Consider the following 17,802-nt stretch of genomic DNA (forward strand, 5'->3'; position numbering starts at 1 on the left):
GTACAAAAGTGGACGTCGCAACTGTTGATTGCCCCTTTATGCAGTCAAATTCAATCCACCTTCCCCATGTTTGCATATGACAGAATATATTTTTTTGTTAGGTACAATTGTTCTTTGACCGCATTGTTATAGTGCTATGCCACAAGAACACAGCACTGTCAGTATTGCTTAAGTGATGTTCTTAATGTAAGAGGGGATTCCGGAACGACTAGGTGAACCCAGTCGCTTCCTCCTCGACTCAGATTTCACTTCACTTTTTGCATCAGCTATCTACTAGATTTTTTATATTTGGTGCGCGCATACTAGGGTTGCAAAATTCCAGTAACATTCCCAGGTTTTCGAGAAATCACTGGCTGTAATATTCTGGTTTCCAGCAATCTTTCAGCGAATAAAATAAATAAATAAAAACCAAAATAGCATATGTCTGACCATTGTGCTCATCACACATGTACATAAAGCCACGCATTCTGTCCATGTACTGTATATAGCTTATGATTAGCTTAGGATTCCCACTCTTTTATTTGTCTATTGCTTGTCCCTTGACCACAGACAATAATAGCATCAGACAGCACAGAGCAGCTCCAAAGTGTGTGTGCCTGTGTGTACATGTGTGCGTGTCTGTGTGTGTGTGTGTGTGTGTGTGTGTGTGTGTGTGTGTGTGTGTGTGTGTGTGTGTGTAAAGGAAAGGAAAGAATATAATATGCAAAAAGGCCGTTAGACATGAGGGACTTTTTGCCAGAAGGCACTCTCTTGCTCCTCCTCAGACACACAGCTATGGGAGCTACACTAAACCAGAATGGCAGGAGAACCCATTTGAAAACAACACGGCTATGTGATACCAGTACTGGCCATGTGATAAGCAGACACTGAGACAAACCAGGCGAGTCAAGGCATATGCTTTTGCAATGTAGTGAAGCGGAAACCCCACTGATGACTGTGTGTGGGTGTGGGTGGGTGGGGTGAGGGTGCAGAAGTTGTCTGTATTCCGTGTCGGACAAAGGTTAAGGGTGAGTCTTCCTATCTGACCTATAACCTATGGCCCCCACACACGTTTATTGTGACTTGTCTCCAGTGAGTTTTATGGGCCTACTTGGTTATGTAATACCACTGCACCTTTAACAAACTTAACCAATGGTTGCCATTGATGAACATCAGTGGTGTAAAGTACTTAAGTAAAAATACTTTAAATTACTACTTAAGTCGTTTTTGGGGGTATCTGTACTTTACTTTACTATTTATGTTTTTGGCAACATTTACTTTTACTGCACTACATTCCTAAAGAAAATAATGTACTTTCTACTCCATACATTTTCCCTGACACCCAAAAGTATCCCTTACATTTTGACAGGAAAATGGTCCAATTCGCACACTTATCAAGAGAACATCCCTGGTCATCCCTACTGCCTCTGATCTGGCGGATTCACTAAACACAAATGCTTTGATGGTAAATTATGTCTGAGTGTTGTTGTGTGCCTCTGGCTATCTGTCAAAAAAATACAAAATAAACTGTTCAGTCTGGTTTGCTTAATACTTTTACTTTTGATACTTAAGTACATTTTAGCAATTCCATTTACTTTTGATACTTAAGTATATTTAAAACCAAATACTTTTAGCCTTTTATTCAAGTAGTATTTTACCGGGTGACTTTCACTTACTTGAGTCATTTTCCGTTAACAAAAGTATGACAATTGAGTACTTTTTCCACCACTGATGAATATATGTCTAGACCTAATCAGAAAAACTGAGTTAGAAAGATTTTGAGTTTGAAAGACCAAATGTTCCGCTAGTTAATCTAATTATTAATTCCAGGATAAAACACAACATAATCATATTATCTCATCTCACCACATTCTATACAAAAAAAAGAGGCTCGCTGGGGAGGCATGGAGAGCCTGGTTTATTGTCCTGCTATCCTGTAATCAAACCAGGTTGATGGTCGCAGTTTCGCGGTAGCTCTTTAAGCTCCACTTAATGAGAACAAGTCAAATGGTTGCTTCACATCCCTGGAACCACCGACACACACACACACACACACACACACACACACACACACACACACACACACACACACACACACACACACACACACACACACACACACACACACACACACACACCACTATAGAGCAGCTCAACTTATCTTAATGAGGATCCGGCTGAGCCGTTATCTACTGTTAACCCAATGTGGTTTCTCTCCCTCTCTCTCTCTCTATCTCTCTTTCTTTCTCTCTCTCTATCTCTCTCTATCTCCCCTCACTCTCTCTTTCTCCTCATTCTCTAAGCCTGGAGTCAATGTAACCAACCTGGACAGTAATTGTTCCTTGCATTGGGCCTTAATTTAATTGACAAGGAGCCGGAATTGATATCATTTAACACATTGATCTTGAGAGAATGAGACGTGTGCTTTGTGCCGAACCGACAAAAAAAATCTCTCCCCCCTCTCTTCTTTTGTTGTCTGACCATTTTATTCTCTCTCTCTCTCTCTCTCTCTCTCTTCAATATACAGGGTATCTGTCAATTCTCTCTCTCTACCTACCTCTCTACCTACCTCTCTCTCTCTACCTAACTCTCTCTCTCTACCTACCTCTCTCTCTCTACCTACCTCTCTCTCTCTCTACCTACCTCTCTCTCTCTCTACCTACCTCTCTCTCTCTCTCTACCTACCTCTCTCTCTCTCTCTCTCTACCTACCTACCTCTCTCTCTCTCTACCTACCTACCTCTCTCTCTCTCTACCTACCTCTCTCTCTACCTACCTCTCTCTCTCTCTCTCTCTCTCTCTCTATCTACCTCTCTCTCTCTCTCTACCTACCTCTCTCTCTCTCTCTCTCTCTCTCTCTCGCTCTTCAATATACAGGGTATCTCTCTCTACCTCTCTCTCTACCTACCTCTCTACCTACCTCTCTACCTACCTCTCTACCTACCTCTCTCTCTCTACCTACCTCTTTCTCTCCCTACCTACCTCTCTCTCTCTCCCTACCTACCTCTCTCTCTCTCTCCCTCTCTTCAATATACAGGGTATCTGTCAATTCTCTCTCTCTACCTACCTACCTCTCTCTCTCTCTACCTACCTACCTCTCTCTCTCTCTACCTACCTCTCTCTCTACCTACCTCTCTCTCTCTCTCTCTCTCTCTATCTACCTCTCTCTCTCTCTACCTACCTCTCTCTCTCTCTCTCGCTCTTCAATATACAGGGTATCTCTCTCTACCTCTCTCTCTACCTACCTCTCTACCTACCTCTCTACCTACCTCTCTGTCTCCCTACCTACCTCTCTCTCTCCCTACCTACCTCTCTCTCTCTCTCTACCTACCTCTCTCTCTCCCTACCAACCTCTCTCTCTACCTACCTACCTCTCTCTCTCTCTCTACCTACCTCTCTCGCTCTCTACCTACCTCTCTCTCTCTCTCTACCTACCTCTCTCTCTCTCTCTCTCTCTCTACCTACCTACCTCTCTCTCTCTCTCTCTCTCTCTCTTTCTCTCGTTGGCTGTCTGCCTCCACCGTGCCCCCTTATTGAACGCAGATCCCTTCATCATCTCCTCCTCTATTCTCCCCCCTCATTCTCTTTCCCTCTCTCGCTCTCACATGCACTAGACATCCAAATAATGTTCTGTCTGCCTCGGCCCGAGAATTGCATGTCTTATTCCACTATTAGTGGGTAGCGAGTGGGGAGTGGAGGAGGGAAGGGTGCACAGCAAAGCAATTTGCGCTGAGTGCACTACAGTACATGAGTGATTGGAGCGGGGACTGAGCGAGAGGAGAAGGAACAGCATGTTGGTCCCAGCTGTTGCACATTGAGAGCTGTTTCTACCATCCACCAGCCAGCCAGTCTCCTGGGTAAGCTGGAATCACTTTGCCATTACCACTTCCATTATCCAACCGCCGCGGTACCTATGAGCGGTATGAGCTTATCACCACGGTGCTACCCAAAACCATGGAAAATGAATGAAGGGAAAGAGTCCCCTTAGAGAATGAATTCGGGGAAACAATGAGCAGATGGGAGACCCTTACAGCCTGTGAATGGGAGCCATTGACAACACCTTGGGGAGTTGAAGTGAAACCACGAAACCCCAACATGCATACTCCATTATGTGGTCTGTGTCGTGAAATACACACATGATGCCGTGTGTGGAGGATGGATGGATGGATGAATAGTGATGGATGGATGGATGAATAGTGATGGATGGATGGATGGATGAATAGTGATGGATGGATGGAGGGTTGTTGGTTGCTGTTCCCTATTGTGTTGTCAAGGTGGATAATGGACCTGTGTGGAAGGTGTGTGGGCACAGTCTGGGTGGGCACACACCCACACACACACCCGACAGACCACAGCTGTGACCTGGCAGTGGGGAGCATGAGGCATATGATTCAACCACTGTAACCTATGATTCATCGTCGGAGGCTAACATTTAGGTGACGTTTTGACAACATTGGGATGACGTTGTGACGGCAAAACACTTTTATTTAGCATTTTATTATGAGCAATACATTCTCCATTGGCGAATAGCTGTATGATTATATACATTGTAATGATGTGAATGATAGTGATATTTAATAGTAGCTAGTTATACCACTAGGCCCTAGTGACTAGGGTATATGACACTATGTATTGACGTGACATAATTATATTTTTATAATTATAGCAATTACGAAGACTATAATGTACATTGTAATGGTGGTAATAACAGTTAATACTAGGGTATATGGCACAATGCATTGATTTGACTTAACTACCATCAATATGAAGGGGATAACTTCAAGTCGGATGCTACAAGCTTATGATAATGCATCGCAATGATAGTAATAACCGTTTGCACCAGTGTATATGGAACAATGTATTGACATAACTAGACATGAAATGCAGATACACAAGTAATGTACTATAAGATATATTCAGCTCTGAGGTATTTAGTGGGGTTTTGGAGAAAGAACTTGCGCCCCAAATGAAACTCTATTCCCTATGGGCCCTGGTCCAAAGTAGTGCACTATAAAGGGAATAGGGTGCCATTTGACTGACTTTATCCAGCATTCTACTAGGAGCCAGAGCGAGCCTGCTATAACAGGTTTAGTGTGATGATGGGTTTTTCCTCCCTGGTTAGAATTCAGGCCGCTGTATTTCACCGTTTCATAATCTACGTAATGCAGATTTGGAAGAGCTCTAGCTGGCAACTAGGCCAGGGCGATTATCAATTCTTGGGAAAAAAAAACACAAAAGCACGGACGAGGGTTTTGACTTTGAATACAAAGTGATGACATTGATAGTACAATCTTCTGCCATGATGTGTATTATGACAATGCAATACAATACAATGGTTTATGAGCGTCTCCTCTCTATCTATTTGTCTTTGATGATCCCATTCTCCTAGTGCGAAACTCATATAAGACATACGAGTCTTAATTAACAGTAAAATCTAGAATTGGAACATCTATTTTTGGACTTTGAAATGAATAACCATATAGCTATTGACTTTTTGTCGTCGTTTGAATCCCAGAATTCCCCTTTAAGTCACAGGAGTCTAGATGAGAAGCTCTCCCATTCTGAACATCCTCTGATTCTGCTCTCTTTTTACTTTGGGTGGCAAGATCTCTTAATCCTCTGCCTCCCTACAGCGCTTAAATGACACATTAGCATGTGGCTCTCCAGGCAGCCTGGATGACTAATGTTGTCATGTCCTCTCCTCTGTGATACTGGCTTGTGTGTGTGTGTGTGTGTGTGTGTGTGTGTGTGTGTGTGTGTGTGTGTGTGTGTGTGTGTGTGTGTGTGTGTGTGTGTGTGTGTGTGTGTGTGTGTGTGTGTGTGTGTGTGTGTGTGTGTGTGCGTGATACACACGCACATGCACCAAACCGGAAAGGGTTCAGCCCTCCAGGACCGGAGTTGAATTGCCCTGCTGTAGGGTTTTAAGCCTTATTTGAATATTTCCCAGGGTGCCTGTCGAGTAAATTTTTTTGTTACCAGTGCCACCCAATACTGTGTTTGCTAGTGACGGACACATGGTTGTTGCATTCAGTAGTTCTCAGTCCTGTGGCCTTCACCAAGTGTGTTTGTATGTGAATATGTTGTCATTAAAATATAATTATTTAAGACAATAGAGAACATTTTTCATAAGGCATTCTTTTGAGGGCCAAGTTTTAATACAGTGGTCTGAAACGCATAGCTTACAGGTAGAGCTCTGCTACCCGACCCGAGCCCGACGGGCCCTGACGTTATACATGGGGTTAGGGCCGGGTAGGGCCTGTTTTTCATCAATAACTAGGGTACGGGCAGGGCTCAGGTACCACAATTTGCATTCGCTCTGCTGCGCAGTACAGTCATGTATGTCTAAGATCATATCATGGTGTCAGAAGTCCTTCAATGTATATTAAATAGGAGATATTATTTCACGGAAAATAATAATGTTCCTTGAGTTTTGTCAACTAACTGCTCTCTCGTCTCTTCATCGAGCAGAGCAGCCCAAGCGGAGCCGTTGCTATGGATATTCGCAGACTTAGAGTGCTATGAGCAGAGCGCATGCAGAGCGAGCTACGCACAGGGAGCGAGTGACAGACAGAGAGGACCAGCTAATAGATTTACTAACAGAGGATTTTTTTGATCAGATTTCAGGTTTTGGGCAGATTTCAGGTTACGTTTCGCAGAAGCAATTGGGCCTGGGTAGGGTAGGGCCTGAACGTCGCAGGCATGGGTAGGGCTCAGGCTTAAAATTAATGCCCATGCAAGGCTCTATTGACAGGTCACATCAGGCCTGCAAGTCACATTATGCTGGCTTGCAAAGTGATGTGTAATTCCTATTGGAATCCATCCAGACTGGGTATGAGAATTTTTATTCACCCGCAATCTGCATTCAAAATAACAGCCACAGTTGTTGGAAAGACTAAGATATGCGACTACCTTAATCATGTAAACTGGAACAACCATTTCAGTAGCGGGTGCATTAAGTTATATTTGAGTTTAAAAATATGAATGAATTAATCAATCAGTGAAAGAAATATAGATTGAAACAAACAATTAAACAAATCAACCTGCAATAGAGTATGGTGGGAAATATGATAATGATGTGCATGGTTTTGGTTCAATTCTAGTTACTATTAATTACAGCAGTGGGTTAAATCAGGGTCACATATATACAGTGGGGGGGAAAAGTATTTGATCCCCTGCTGATTTTGTACGTTTGCCCACTTGCAAAGAAATGATCAGTCTATAATTTTAATAGTAGGTTTATTTGACAGTGAGAGACAGAATAACAACAAAAAAATCCAGAAAAACGCATGTCAAAAATGTTAGAAAATGATTTGCATTTTAATGAGGGAAATAAGTATTTGACCCCTCTGCAAAACATGACTTAGTACTTGGTGGCAAAACCCTTGTTGGCAATCACAGAGGTCAGACGTTTCTTGTGGTTGGCCACCAGGTTTGCACACATCTCAGGAGGGATTTGGTCCCACTCCTCTTTGCAGAACTTCTCCAAGTCATTAAGGTTTCGAGGCTGACGTTTGGCAACTCGAACCTTCAGCTCCCTCCACAGATTTTCTATGGGATTAAGGTCTGGAGACTGGCTAGGCCACTCCAGGACCTTAATGTGCTTCTTCTTGAGCCACTCCTTTGTTGCTTTGGCCGTGTGTTTTGGGTCAATGGCATTCTGGAATACCCATCCACGACCCATTTTCAATGCCCTGGCTGAGGGAAGGAGGTTCTCACCCAAGATTTGACGGTACATGGCCCCGTCCTTTGATGCGTTGAAGTTGTCCTGTCCCCTTAGTAGAAAAACACTCCCAAAGCATAATGTTTCCACCTCCATGTTTGACGGTGGAGATGGTGTTCTTGGGGTCATAGGCAGCATTCCTCCTCCTCCAAACACGGCGAGTTGAGTTGATGTCAAAGAGCTCCATTTTGGTCTCATCTGACCACAACACTTTCACCAGTTGTCCTCTGAGTCATTCAGATGTTCATTGGCAAACTTCAGACGGTCATGTATATGTATTCTTGAGAAGGGGGACCTTGCGGGCGCTGCAGGATTTCAGTCCTTCACGGCGTAGTGTGTTACCAATTGTTTTCTTGGTGACTATGGTCCCAGCTGCCTTGAGATCATTGACAAGATCCTCCCGTGTAGTTCTGGGCTGATTCCTCACCGTTCTCATGATCATTGCAACTCCACGAGGTGAGATCTTGCATGGAGCCCCAGGCCGAGGGATATTGACAGTTCTTTTGTGTTTCTTCCATTTGCGAATATTCACACCAAATGTTGTCACCTTCTCACCAAGCTGCTTGGCGATTGTCTTGTAGCCCATTCCAGCCTTGTGTAGGTCTACAATCTTGTCACTGACATCCTTGGAGAGCTCTTTGGTCTTGGCCATGGTGGAGAGTTTGGAATCTGATTGATTGATTGCTTATGTGGACAGGTGTCTTTTTTACAGGTAACAAGCTGCAGTTAGGAGCACTCCCTTTGAGTGTGCTCCTAATCTCAGCTCATTACCTGTATAAAAGACACCTGGAAGCCAGAAATCTTTCTGATTGAGAGGGGGTCAAATACTTATTTCCCTCATTAAAATGCAAATCAATTTATAACATTTCTGACATGCGTTTTTCTGGATATTTTTGTTATTCTGTCTCTCACTGTTGAAATAAACCAACCATAAAATTATAGACTGATCCTTTCTTTGTCAGTGGGAAAACGTACAAAATCAGCAGGGGATCAAATACTTATATATATATATATATATCACAGAAGACTGAAATATAACAAAATCATTTGACATGGAAACACCAGATTTTATGAAGAAAAAAATATATAAATAACATTCCACCCATGAGGCCTCTATTTGGTCATTTGACTGCAGGAAAGGTAACATTGAGTTTATTTTATGCAACTGAGTGTTAATTTAACCATTTACAGTGTTCATTTAACTCTTGAATCAACACAAGAAATGTTACACACACCATTTTATTTTCAGGACAACCAGGGCTACAAGTAGAAGACAAAACCAGTCGACATATTATAAGGTCACCAATACAAAAATCTGATCAAAATGAATTGATATGAATGTTGTAACTACAGAATTGATTAGCGTACTGTGTGGAGTATGGAGTTTGTGACAGCCACTTTCTGAGCTTTCTACAGTATAATAGACACTATGTCCTTGGAATGTAGAAGAACCCTTACCTTCTAACGACTCTTGTGGAGCTTGTGAGTGTCATAGAGCAAAATGTGTGTGTTTGTGAGAGTCTCAACTATTCATAGACGTTTTTGTAAAAAGACCTGGCCCTGGACCCCTTCAGGATTCCCCCCTTGGCTCACAAACACCACTCTAGCTCAGCCGCTGTTAATCACAGACTGATGGAAATAGACAAATCCAATGGTACAACCCAGAAGTCTGTAGCTCAAAAACATGTTTTAAAAGGGTTAGAGGTCGAAAACGTACCTGCATTACGGTGGGACTCATTTGGTCAATTCAAAGGTTCTTTATCGGGCAAGAGTTCTCCAAGGAACCTTAAGAGCTGAAGAACTATTTAAAACACGCACACACTTGTGTGTATGCTAGGTGGGTTTGCCTTTTGTTCCATTCCCCTTGCCTAGTTAAATATGGGCTTGCAGCCCGGGCCTATCAATCCAGATTATGAGACTGAGGTTTTCTCCTTACTGTTTGGTGCACCGTGCTCTATTACCATTAGGAAAGTGTGTGTGTGTGTGTGTGTGTGTGTGTGTGTGTGTGTGTGTGTGTGTGCGTGCGTGCGTGCGTGCGTGCGTGCCTGCGTGCGTGTGTGTGTGTGTGAAATGATGACTTCCTAATGCTGCTCAACATCTATATGGGGGAAAATCCATGTATCCTCTGGTTGCAGTGGCCTTGGTCCAAGGGCAATACATTAAATTAATGGGAGGAATCATATCTATTTCAATGGACCTATTTATTCTCATGGTTGTCTTTCAGAGACCAGAACTTTTAGACCTAACCTTTGACCCCAAATAGGCCTAGGGATGTAGACATTGTGTAGTGTTCCCATTCAGCCATTGACTGCCTCGCTGTACACAAAGACGTGTATTTACCATGGGCTGTCATCGATCTCAATCGTCTTGAACAGAACAATACCCAAGGCCAGGCAATATTTATAAAACGTACAAATAGTCAAAAACTGGAGGGCAGTGTTTGCGTTCTTTATTTATATGGGTTATTCTCATTGAGGTCACATCTCTTTTACAAGAGTGACCTATTCAAGTGCCAGTTGAAGTACTCCTTAAGAGAGTCTCCCCATAAACCCATGTGCTAAGTGCGTTAGGCAAGATCTCACTCCTCTTGAACCGGACCAGACAATATTTCGAAAAAGTAACAGTAATAAAGAAAATAGGACAAGAGGGTCACTTGAATAACTCCTCATGATTAGGTAACAACATTCTGGAAGAACAGTCCACTCCATTAACCTAGATGTGTTTGTGCTGTCTTGCCCACCCTTATGGCTGTCACTTACAGTAGGTTATCACTCCATTGTTACATGTCTCGAAATAGAGGTCTCTGATTGGTTGTTTTATTGGACAGGAAGTTGTTCCTGCTCTCTAATAGGTCTATTGGAGTGTATAACCCTTAGGTCGTGCCTACCGCCTCGCCGGTGCCTACTTCTCCCAGGGACCCAAATAAGACCCTGTGGAGAGGCAGACAAGGCCCGAAGGGCCCGGACACCGTTTAAATTGCTATGATTGGCCCGAGAATGCTCTCGGGCGGTGGAGGCGCGGTTTTAAAGAGGGGGGCCATCGCCGTTTAGAGCGATCTGCTGGGGGCATTCCCCTCTCGCAATTTTTTTTGGTCTTGTTTGATGGGAAGCAATTTCAGGACTAATGGGAAACAATAATGTTTATAGCCCTGGTGGTGACAAACACATTGAGAGTGACAGAAAACGTTAACCTCGAGGCACCACGCACGGGGAACGACAACAAAAAAAAGAAACCAAAGAATGAAAGAATGAAGGAAGGGAGTTGGAGAGGTCTGATCTGAATTCTGATTGGGGCACAAAATAGACAAATAGACGACAGATGACGTTGAGTGTTCTTTTCTGCTTTCAGTATCATAAGGATAATGGTAACACGACACATACATCCTCCCTAGCACAACATCTCCTTTAAGGAATCTATAGTTCAGTCAACGGAGACAGGGCCCTGGTCAAACGTATTGCACTATATAGGGAATAGGGTGTCATTTGGGACTTAGACTTGGTTCAGTTCAGTGGGACCTTTCGATGTTCAATCAAACATTTCCTCAGGTGTAATTTAGCTGTACAGCAGCACCAGATACCATATTGAAAAGCAAATGATAAACACTCCAACAAGACTGAAGTGGGATATCTAGCCAAGGACACACAACAATATGTAGGCCTGTCATATGGGGAACGTCACAGCAGGAATATAATCCTGCAGCAACAGGAAATGTGAATTATTATGGGGATTCTAATTAATGGACATTTTTGTAGGGGTTGAGAGATGTTTCATTAGGGCCAGTCAAATTTGACATTACAAACTTTAGAAGCCTTTGTAAATCTCGAATACACTATAAGTTTGCATTTCCTGCTGGGCAACAAAAGAGTGATCAAATTAAGATCCTACATCTGTAGATGTTAGGTTGCTCTCTCTTCCCACCAAGATAATGATGTTAACACACTCCACTGTAGGGCGGAATTGGAATGGGGTTGCTATGGCAACCAGGCAATTAATGTTGTATTCTCTGCTATTGCTTTGACTGGAGTATCATCGGCGTCTCTGTACAATCTGTTGATTCGGATCTTTGATGGGCTCGCTAACTTTGATGGGCTCGCTAACTAAGGTATTGCGGTAAGAGACGGCTTCTAATGAACCGACCCGTCAGTCTAGCCAGCAGATTGCACCTGGTTGTAACTGAATTCATGTTGAATGTAGAAAACAGTGTTTGTTAAAGGGTGTTTGTTTAAACCCGCCTTCTTACATCCCCAAGGATTCTATTGAAGTCCCCTACATACTGTATGCCCAATGTATCGCTCCCCTTGCTCTCTTTTCAGCATCTGTTTGTCTCCCCTCTTTCTTGCGTTCAATCACCTTCCTTTTTTCCCATTTATCTATCTCTCGTTCTCTTCATCTCCCTTTCTTGTCATCTTTATTCCCCTCTCCCTCTCTCTTCTCCTCTCCATCAATCCCTCCCGGGGTTAAGAGGTTAAGAAGCGTAGCTGTGGGCGATGCCTAACCCCTGACATCTAACCCTGGACTGTAGGAACCAAGCCGCCTCATCGCCCACCCTAATCACCCTATTAAACCCTCCAAAACAAATTCCTAACACAACATTAATGATAGCATCTTTATGCCATATTTAATGGAAGTCCCCGACGCAAAGGTTATCTCCCCTTTCATCATCATAGGCCTCCAAATGGGACCCCATACGCTCCAAAGGGGTCACTGCGAAAATGAAAGGGAGTCTACTAAGGTAATTACCAGAATGCTTTGGAATATCATTGTCTCAGCTTCAGCATAATTTACGCTCGCCGTAGCCCATAAACAATGAATATTATTTTTTTGGGGGGGGAACGTTTATCCTTCTCTCTGGCAGTGATTCTCCTTTGATTCCATCAGGCGGTAATGGATTTTATATCTCTGATAGGCAATCTGTTTTATACTTATTAACTGTTCACAGCTTGAGGCTTGACAATGCATCCAACCGCCAACCAGCCAACCGCCCGGCCCGGCGTGCCCAAGTCCATTTCCCAGGCCCCCTAGGGAACGCTGCCTGTTGCTTGCCCCCTGTTTGCCCCCCCCCTCGCCGATCCCTGAGACAATAGATGGAATCTCACCTACGTTGCTGCAGCACCGTGTCCCTTGAAATGGAACATTGCTCTCCTTTAGTCTGCCATCAATATTTAATGGCCACCACTTGATTGTTCTATTTTTTGAGGGAGAAAGTAAGAGCGAGAGAAAAGAAAGAAACAGAGAAAGTGAAAGTCAGGGAGAGGGAGGGAGAGATAGAGGGATAGATGTTATTGTCAATTAGCGTGAGGTGACACTTGTGACTGTAACCAGCTGTGGACTGTCTGAGAGGGCCTAGGGGAAGGGCCAGCAGCCTAGCTGACGCTAACAGCACAGAAACTCCTAATTGTTCTCCAACAAGACAAGGCCTCATATTGACCCCTCTCTCTCTCTCTCTGTTTTGTCTTTCTAGTCACTTACTAGCTAACGGAATAGGGTTTTATTCAGTGACAGCTAAAGACCCTTGAGAAAGAAGCTATAATTTCGTATTTTTAGTCACACGTTCACTAACAACAATTGGCGTCATTTGTTGAGAGCTAAAAACCCTTGAGATAGAAGCTGGATTAAAGCTGCCGTTTGTAGTGTTCAGCTGGTGTTACCAACCCAGTCCAAGTGGCCTAGTTAGCATGTACAGAAACCCACCTAGTTACAATTGCTTGTGTACCTCCAAAGCCTACAGTACTTCACCTGTTAACTTGGTTTCATGCTTGATGGAATTTCTCAGAAATGGTTCCATAGTTGCTCCCATGCAAGTCGTCTTCGTCTGATGTCTGTCACCACTCCACTCTTATTTGCTCTGTACTCTCCTTCTCAATCTGTGTGTATTGTAGTACCCTCACGTTCTTCTTTTATCCAGCCTTGCTGTTTTCTCTTACATCTTGAACATCCAAAGGCACTTACTGTATAAGAAACCGGAGGCAGAGAGTATTCCAGGAATTATTCCGCTCCTCTCCTCCCTTTTAACTGCAGCACAAACCTTTGTGCTCCCATACCCTCCTGTAGTGTATTACAAGCATAATGTACTTTTTGATGTGAGCAATTGTGTGTGTGATGATGAATTAGTAATGTTACACAGGTAACACTGAGGTAACACTGCGTCTCTCTGTTCCCCTCTCGCTCTCTCTCTCTCTCTCTCTCTCTCTCTCTCTCTCTCTCTCTCTCTCTCTACAGACTGGCAGGAAAGAGAAAGGAGACCCGCTGAACTCTGCCATCGACAAGATGACCAAGAAGACCAGGGATCTGCGCAGACAGGTGGGTCACAGTGTCCAAAGCTGAGTTCGATGGATGCCATGTTTGCACCAAAGAGTTTGACCAACCTGGTTCGGAACAAATCCTGACATGATTAGTTATAGACGCCATATTTGCACTAAAAAGGCAACCGTATAGGGACAGTCTGGCCAACTCTCTTCCAACCCAAACAGGACATGACTGGCTAAAGATGCCGTTTTTGCAGTCCAAGGCAATCGTAACATGAACATAGTTTGGCCAACTCAGTTCCAACTGAAACCTGACTTAATTGGCTAAACATGACATTTTTGTACTCCAATGCAATTTATATGGACAGTATGGCCAACTTGGCTTCAACCAACACCTGACATGATTGGCTATAATAGACACACCATATTTTCACTGAAAGGCAATCATACTATACACGGAGAGAGTTTGGCCAGCTTAGCTCCAACCCATATCTGACATGACTGGTTATATTGGCGTCATCTTTGAGCCTTTGACACCTATTCTGAATAAACTATGATGGAGCCAACATGTCTTCTTGTTACCATGTTGGCCAAACCCTCCATAATACCTGATTCACGGTTTGCACTTACACATGGCACAGACTGATGCTCGATCCTGCATAGACAGACTGCTATTCAGATATTCAATATCACATGCAGTCTCACTTCACAAACACAGAGCTAAAGAGCCAAATGTGTTTCTGTCAATCAAATCTATCGACCGATCTTTACACGTACACACTTGATTTCATGAATCTCAGGGGAGTATAGAGGCTGAAAGCTCGGAGCTATTACTTTCTCCCAAATTGCAATGCTCCTCTCCATTAGTGGCCCAAAAAGAGACACTTCATGTAGTGTTACATCTTGTTATAGGAATCAAAAGTCAAATTGATTTCTTTGGGAAGGCAATCTCATTTTGCCTCCCTATTCTTTCTACCCATGAAAATACGTTGTATTTTTTTGTACCGTATAATTCATCACAAAATGCAGATAAACTATGATCTGGCGAATGGTATTCACGGTAACCCAAAAGCTATTCATTCACTTTAATTAAGAGGTGTATTTCACAGCTCTATTACACAGTATTTATACGCCAAACAAGTGTTGATCTTACTGTATATCTTTAAAATGTCAATGACCTACAGTGCCACAGCTGTCGATAGCTTAAATATTGGTCTAATAACCAATTAACTGAAAACACAGATTGATCAACTCCGACTGAACGCGGTCTCCAACCTAGATACAGGAAGTGGTGGGAAAAGTACTCAATTGTCATACTTGAGTAAAAGTAAAGATACCTTAACAGAAAATGAGTGAAGTAAAAGTGAAAGTTACCCAGTAAAATACTACTTAAGTAAAAGTCTAAAAGTATCTGGTTTTAAATGTCCTTAAGTGCAGTGGTAGAAAAAGTACAAAATTGTCATACTTGAGTAAAAGTACAAAGTAAAAGTAAATGCTACACATCAAATTACTTATATTAAGCAAACTAGACGGCACTATTTTCGTATTATTTTTCAATTAAGGACAGAAAGGTGCACACTCCAACATTCAGACATAATTGACAAACACAGTAGTTGTGTTTTGTGAGTCCACCAGATCAGAGGCAGTAGGGATGACAAAGCGTTATATTGATAGGTGCCATAATTTTGTCCTGCTTAAGCATTCTAAATGTAACGAGTACTTTTGTGTATCAGGGAAAATTTAAGGAGTAAAAAGTTTAAAAAAAATATTTAGGAATGGAGTGGAGTAAAAGTAAAAGTTGTCAAAAATGTAAATAGTAAAGTACAGATACCCCAAAAAATGGCTTAAGTAGTACTTAATGGATACAGGAAGTCTTTATGAGAGGAGACATAGGAGACATAGAGGAGACAGAGGGAAGACATTGAGAAGACAGAGGGGAGACATAGTTGAGACATACAGTGAGCTCCAAAAGTATTGGGACAATTACACATTTTTTGTTGTTTTGGCTCTGTACTCCAGCACTTTGGATTTGAAATGATACAATGACTGTGAGGTTACAGTGCAGACTGTCAGCTTAGAAATTACAGCACTTTTTGTACATTGTCCCCCCCTTTTACAGGACCAAACATATTGGGAAAAATTCACTTATGTGCGTTAAAGTAGTCAAAAGTTTAGTATTTGGTCTCATATTCCTAGCACAGATTGATTACATCAGGCTTGTGACTCTACAAACTTGTTGGATGTGTTTGCTGTTTGCTTTGGTTGTATTTCAGATGATTTTGTGCCCAATATAAATCAATGTTAAATAATGTATTATGTCATTTTCAGAATATGTAGAACACTTCTACATTCATGTGGATGCTACCATGATTACTGAGTCCTGAATGAATCATGAATAATGATAAGTGAGAAAGTAACAGACGCACAAATATCATACCGACCAAGACAAGCTAACCTCTCACCATTACAATAACAGGGGAGTTTATCATTTTTGGGGGGTATGATATGTATGCCTCTGTAATATTTTTACTCATCATTATTCACGATTAATTCAGGATTATCCGTAATCATGGTAGCATATACATTCTGTTGGGCATTAAATAATCAGAATCACAACCAAAGCAAACAGCAAATGCATCCAACAGAATTGTAGAGTCACAGGCTTGATGTAGTCTTTGCATGCTATAAATATGAGAGCAAATACATAACTTTGGACTACTTTAATACACATATAAGTAAAATCGGGGACTATGTACAAAAAGTGCTGTAATTTCTAAAATGGTTTACCTGAAATGGATGAAAATACCCTAAAATCAAAGCTGACAGTCTGCTATTTAACACCCATAGTTGTTGTAGGATTTCACATCTAAAGTACTCTAGTACAGAGCCGAAATAACCAAACATTTGTCACTGCGCCAATATGTTTGGAGTTCACTGTAGTGGAGACATAGAGGAGACATAGAGGAGACAGAGGGGAGACATAGAAGAGAAACATAGAGGAGACAGTGGGGAGACATAGTGGAGACAGAAGGGAGAGGGGGGACATAGAGGAGACATAGAGGAGACAGAGGGGAGACATAGAGGAGACAGAGGGGAGATATAGAGGAGACAGAGGGGAGACATAGAGGAGACAGAAGGGAGACAGAGGGGAGACATAGAGGAGACAAGCAGAAAAGCAGGAATTACACAGGGGGTCTGATATAGTAATTATGTCACAACAGCCCCAGAGGGGGAAATTCAATGGTGCTAAGAGACACTAGGCCTTCCAGGAGGGAGGAGAACTGAGCAAAGAGGCTTTGTCTGTGAAGTAACTGTGTGTGTGTGTGTGTGTGTGTGTGTGTGTGTGTGTGTGTGTGTGTGTGTGTGTGTGTGCGCCATAATCCCTTGTGTATGGCAGCCATCTCATGTTAGAACAGAGAAACACACAACGGTTGACACCTTTGTGTCATTGTGAAGACGGAAGAGAACAGTGAGAGAATTAGTACAATGACAGTGACAGCTGTCAGGAATACACACTCTGTGTGCAATTATAGGGTTTAACATGATTTTTGAATTACTCCCTCATCTCTGTACCCCACACATACAGTTATTTGTAAGGTCCCTCAGTCGAGCAGTGAATTGCAAACACAGATTCAACCACAAAGAGCAGAGGATTTCCAGTACCTCGCAAAGAAAGGCAACTATTGGTAAATGGGTAAAAAGAACTAACAGACATTGTGTATCCCTTTGTGGACTGTGAAATGATTAATTACACTTTGGATGGTGTACCAGATACAGGTATCCTTCCTAACTCAATTGCCGGAGAGGAAGGGAACTGCTCAGGGATTTCACCATGAGGCCAATGGTGACTTTAAAATAG

General features: G+C 42.6%; 1 protein-coding gene across 1 annotated transcript in view; it reads left to right on the plus strand.

Moving 5' to 3' along the window:
* The window catches only part of LOC115192023 (catenin alpha-2), a 661,748-nt gene that overhangs the window by 488,618 nt on the left and 155,328 nt on the right, over positions 1 to 17,802 (plus strand). The window contains exon 8 of the mRNA XM_029750111.1: positions 13,918 to 13,998. Coding sequence (XP_029605971.1) covers positions 13,918 to 13,998 — 81 coding nt within the window. The remainder of the gene's footprint in view (positions 1 to 13,917; positions 13,999 to 17,802) is intronic.

The sequence above is a fragment of the Salmo trutta genome, chromosome 4 (assembly GCF_901001165.1).
Source record: "Salmo trutta chromosome 4, fSalTru1.1, whole genome shotgun sequence".
Taxonomy (NCBI): domain Eukaryota; kingdom Metazoa; phylum Chordata; class Actinopteri; order Salmoniformes; family Salmonidae; genus Salmo; species Salmo trutta.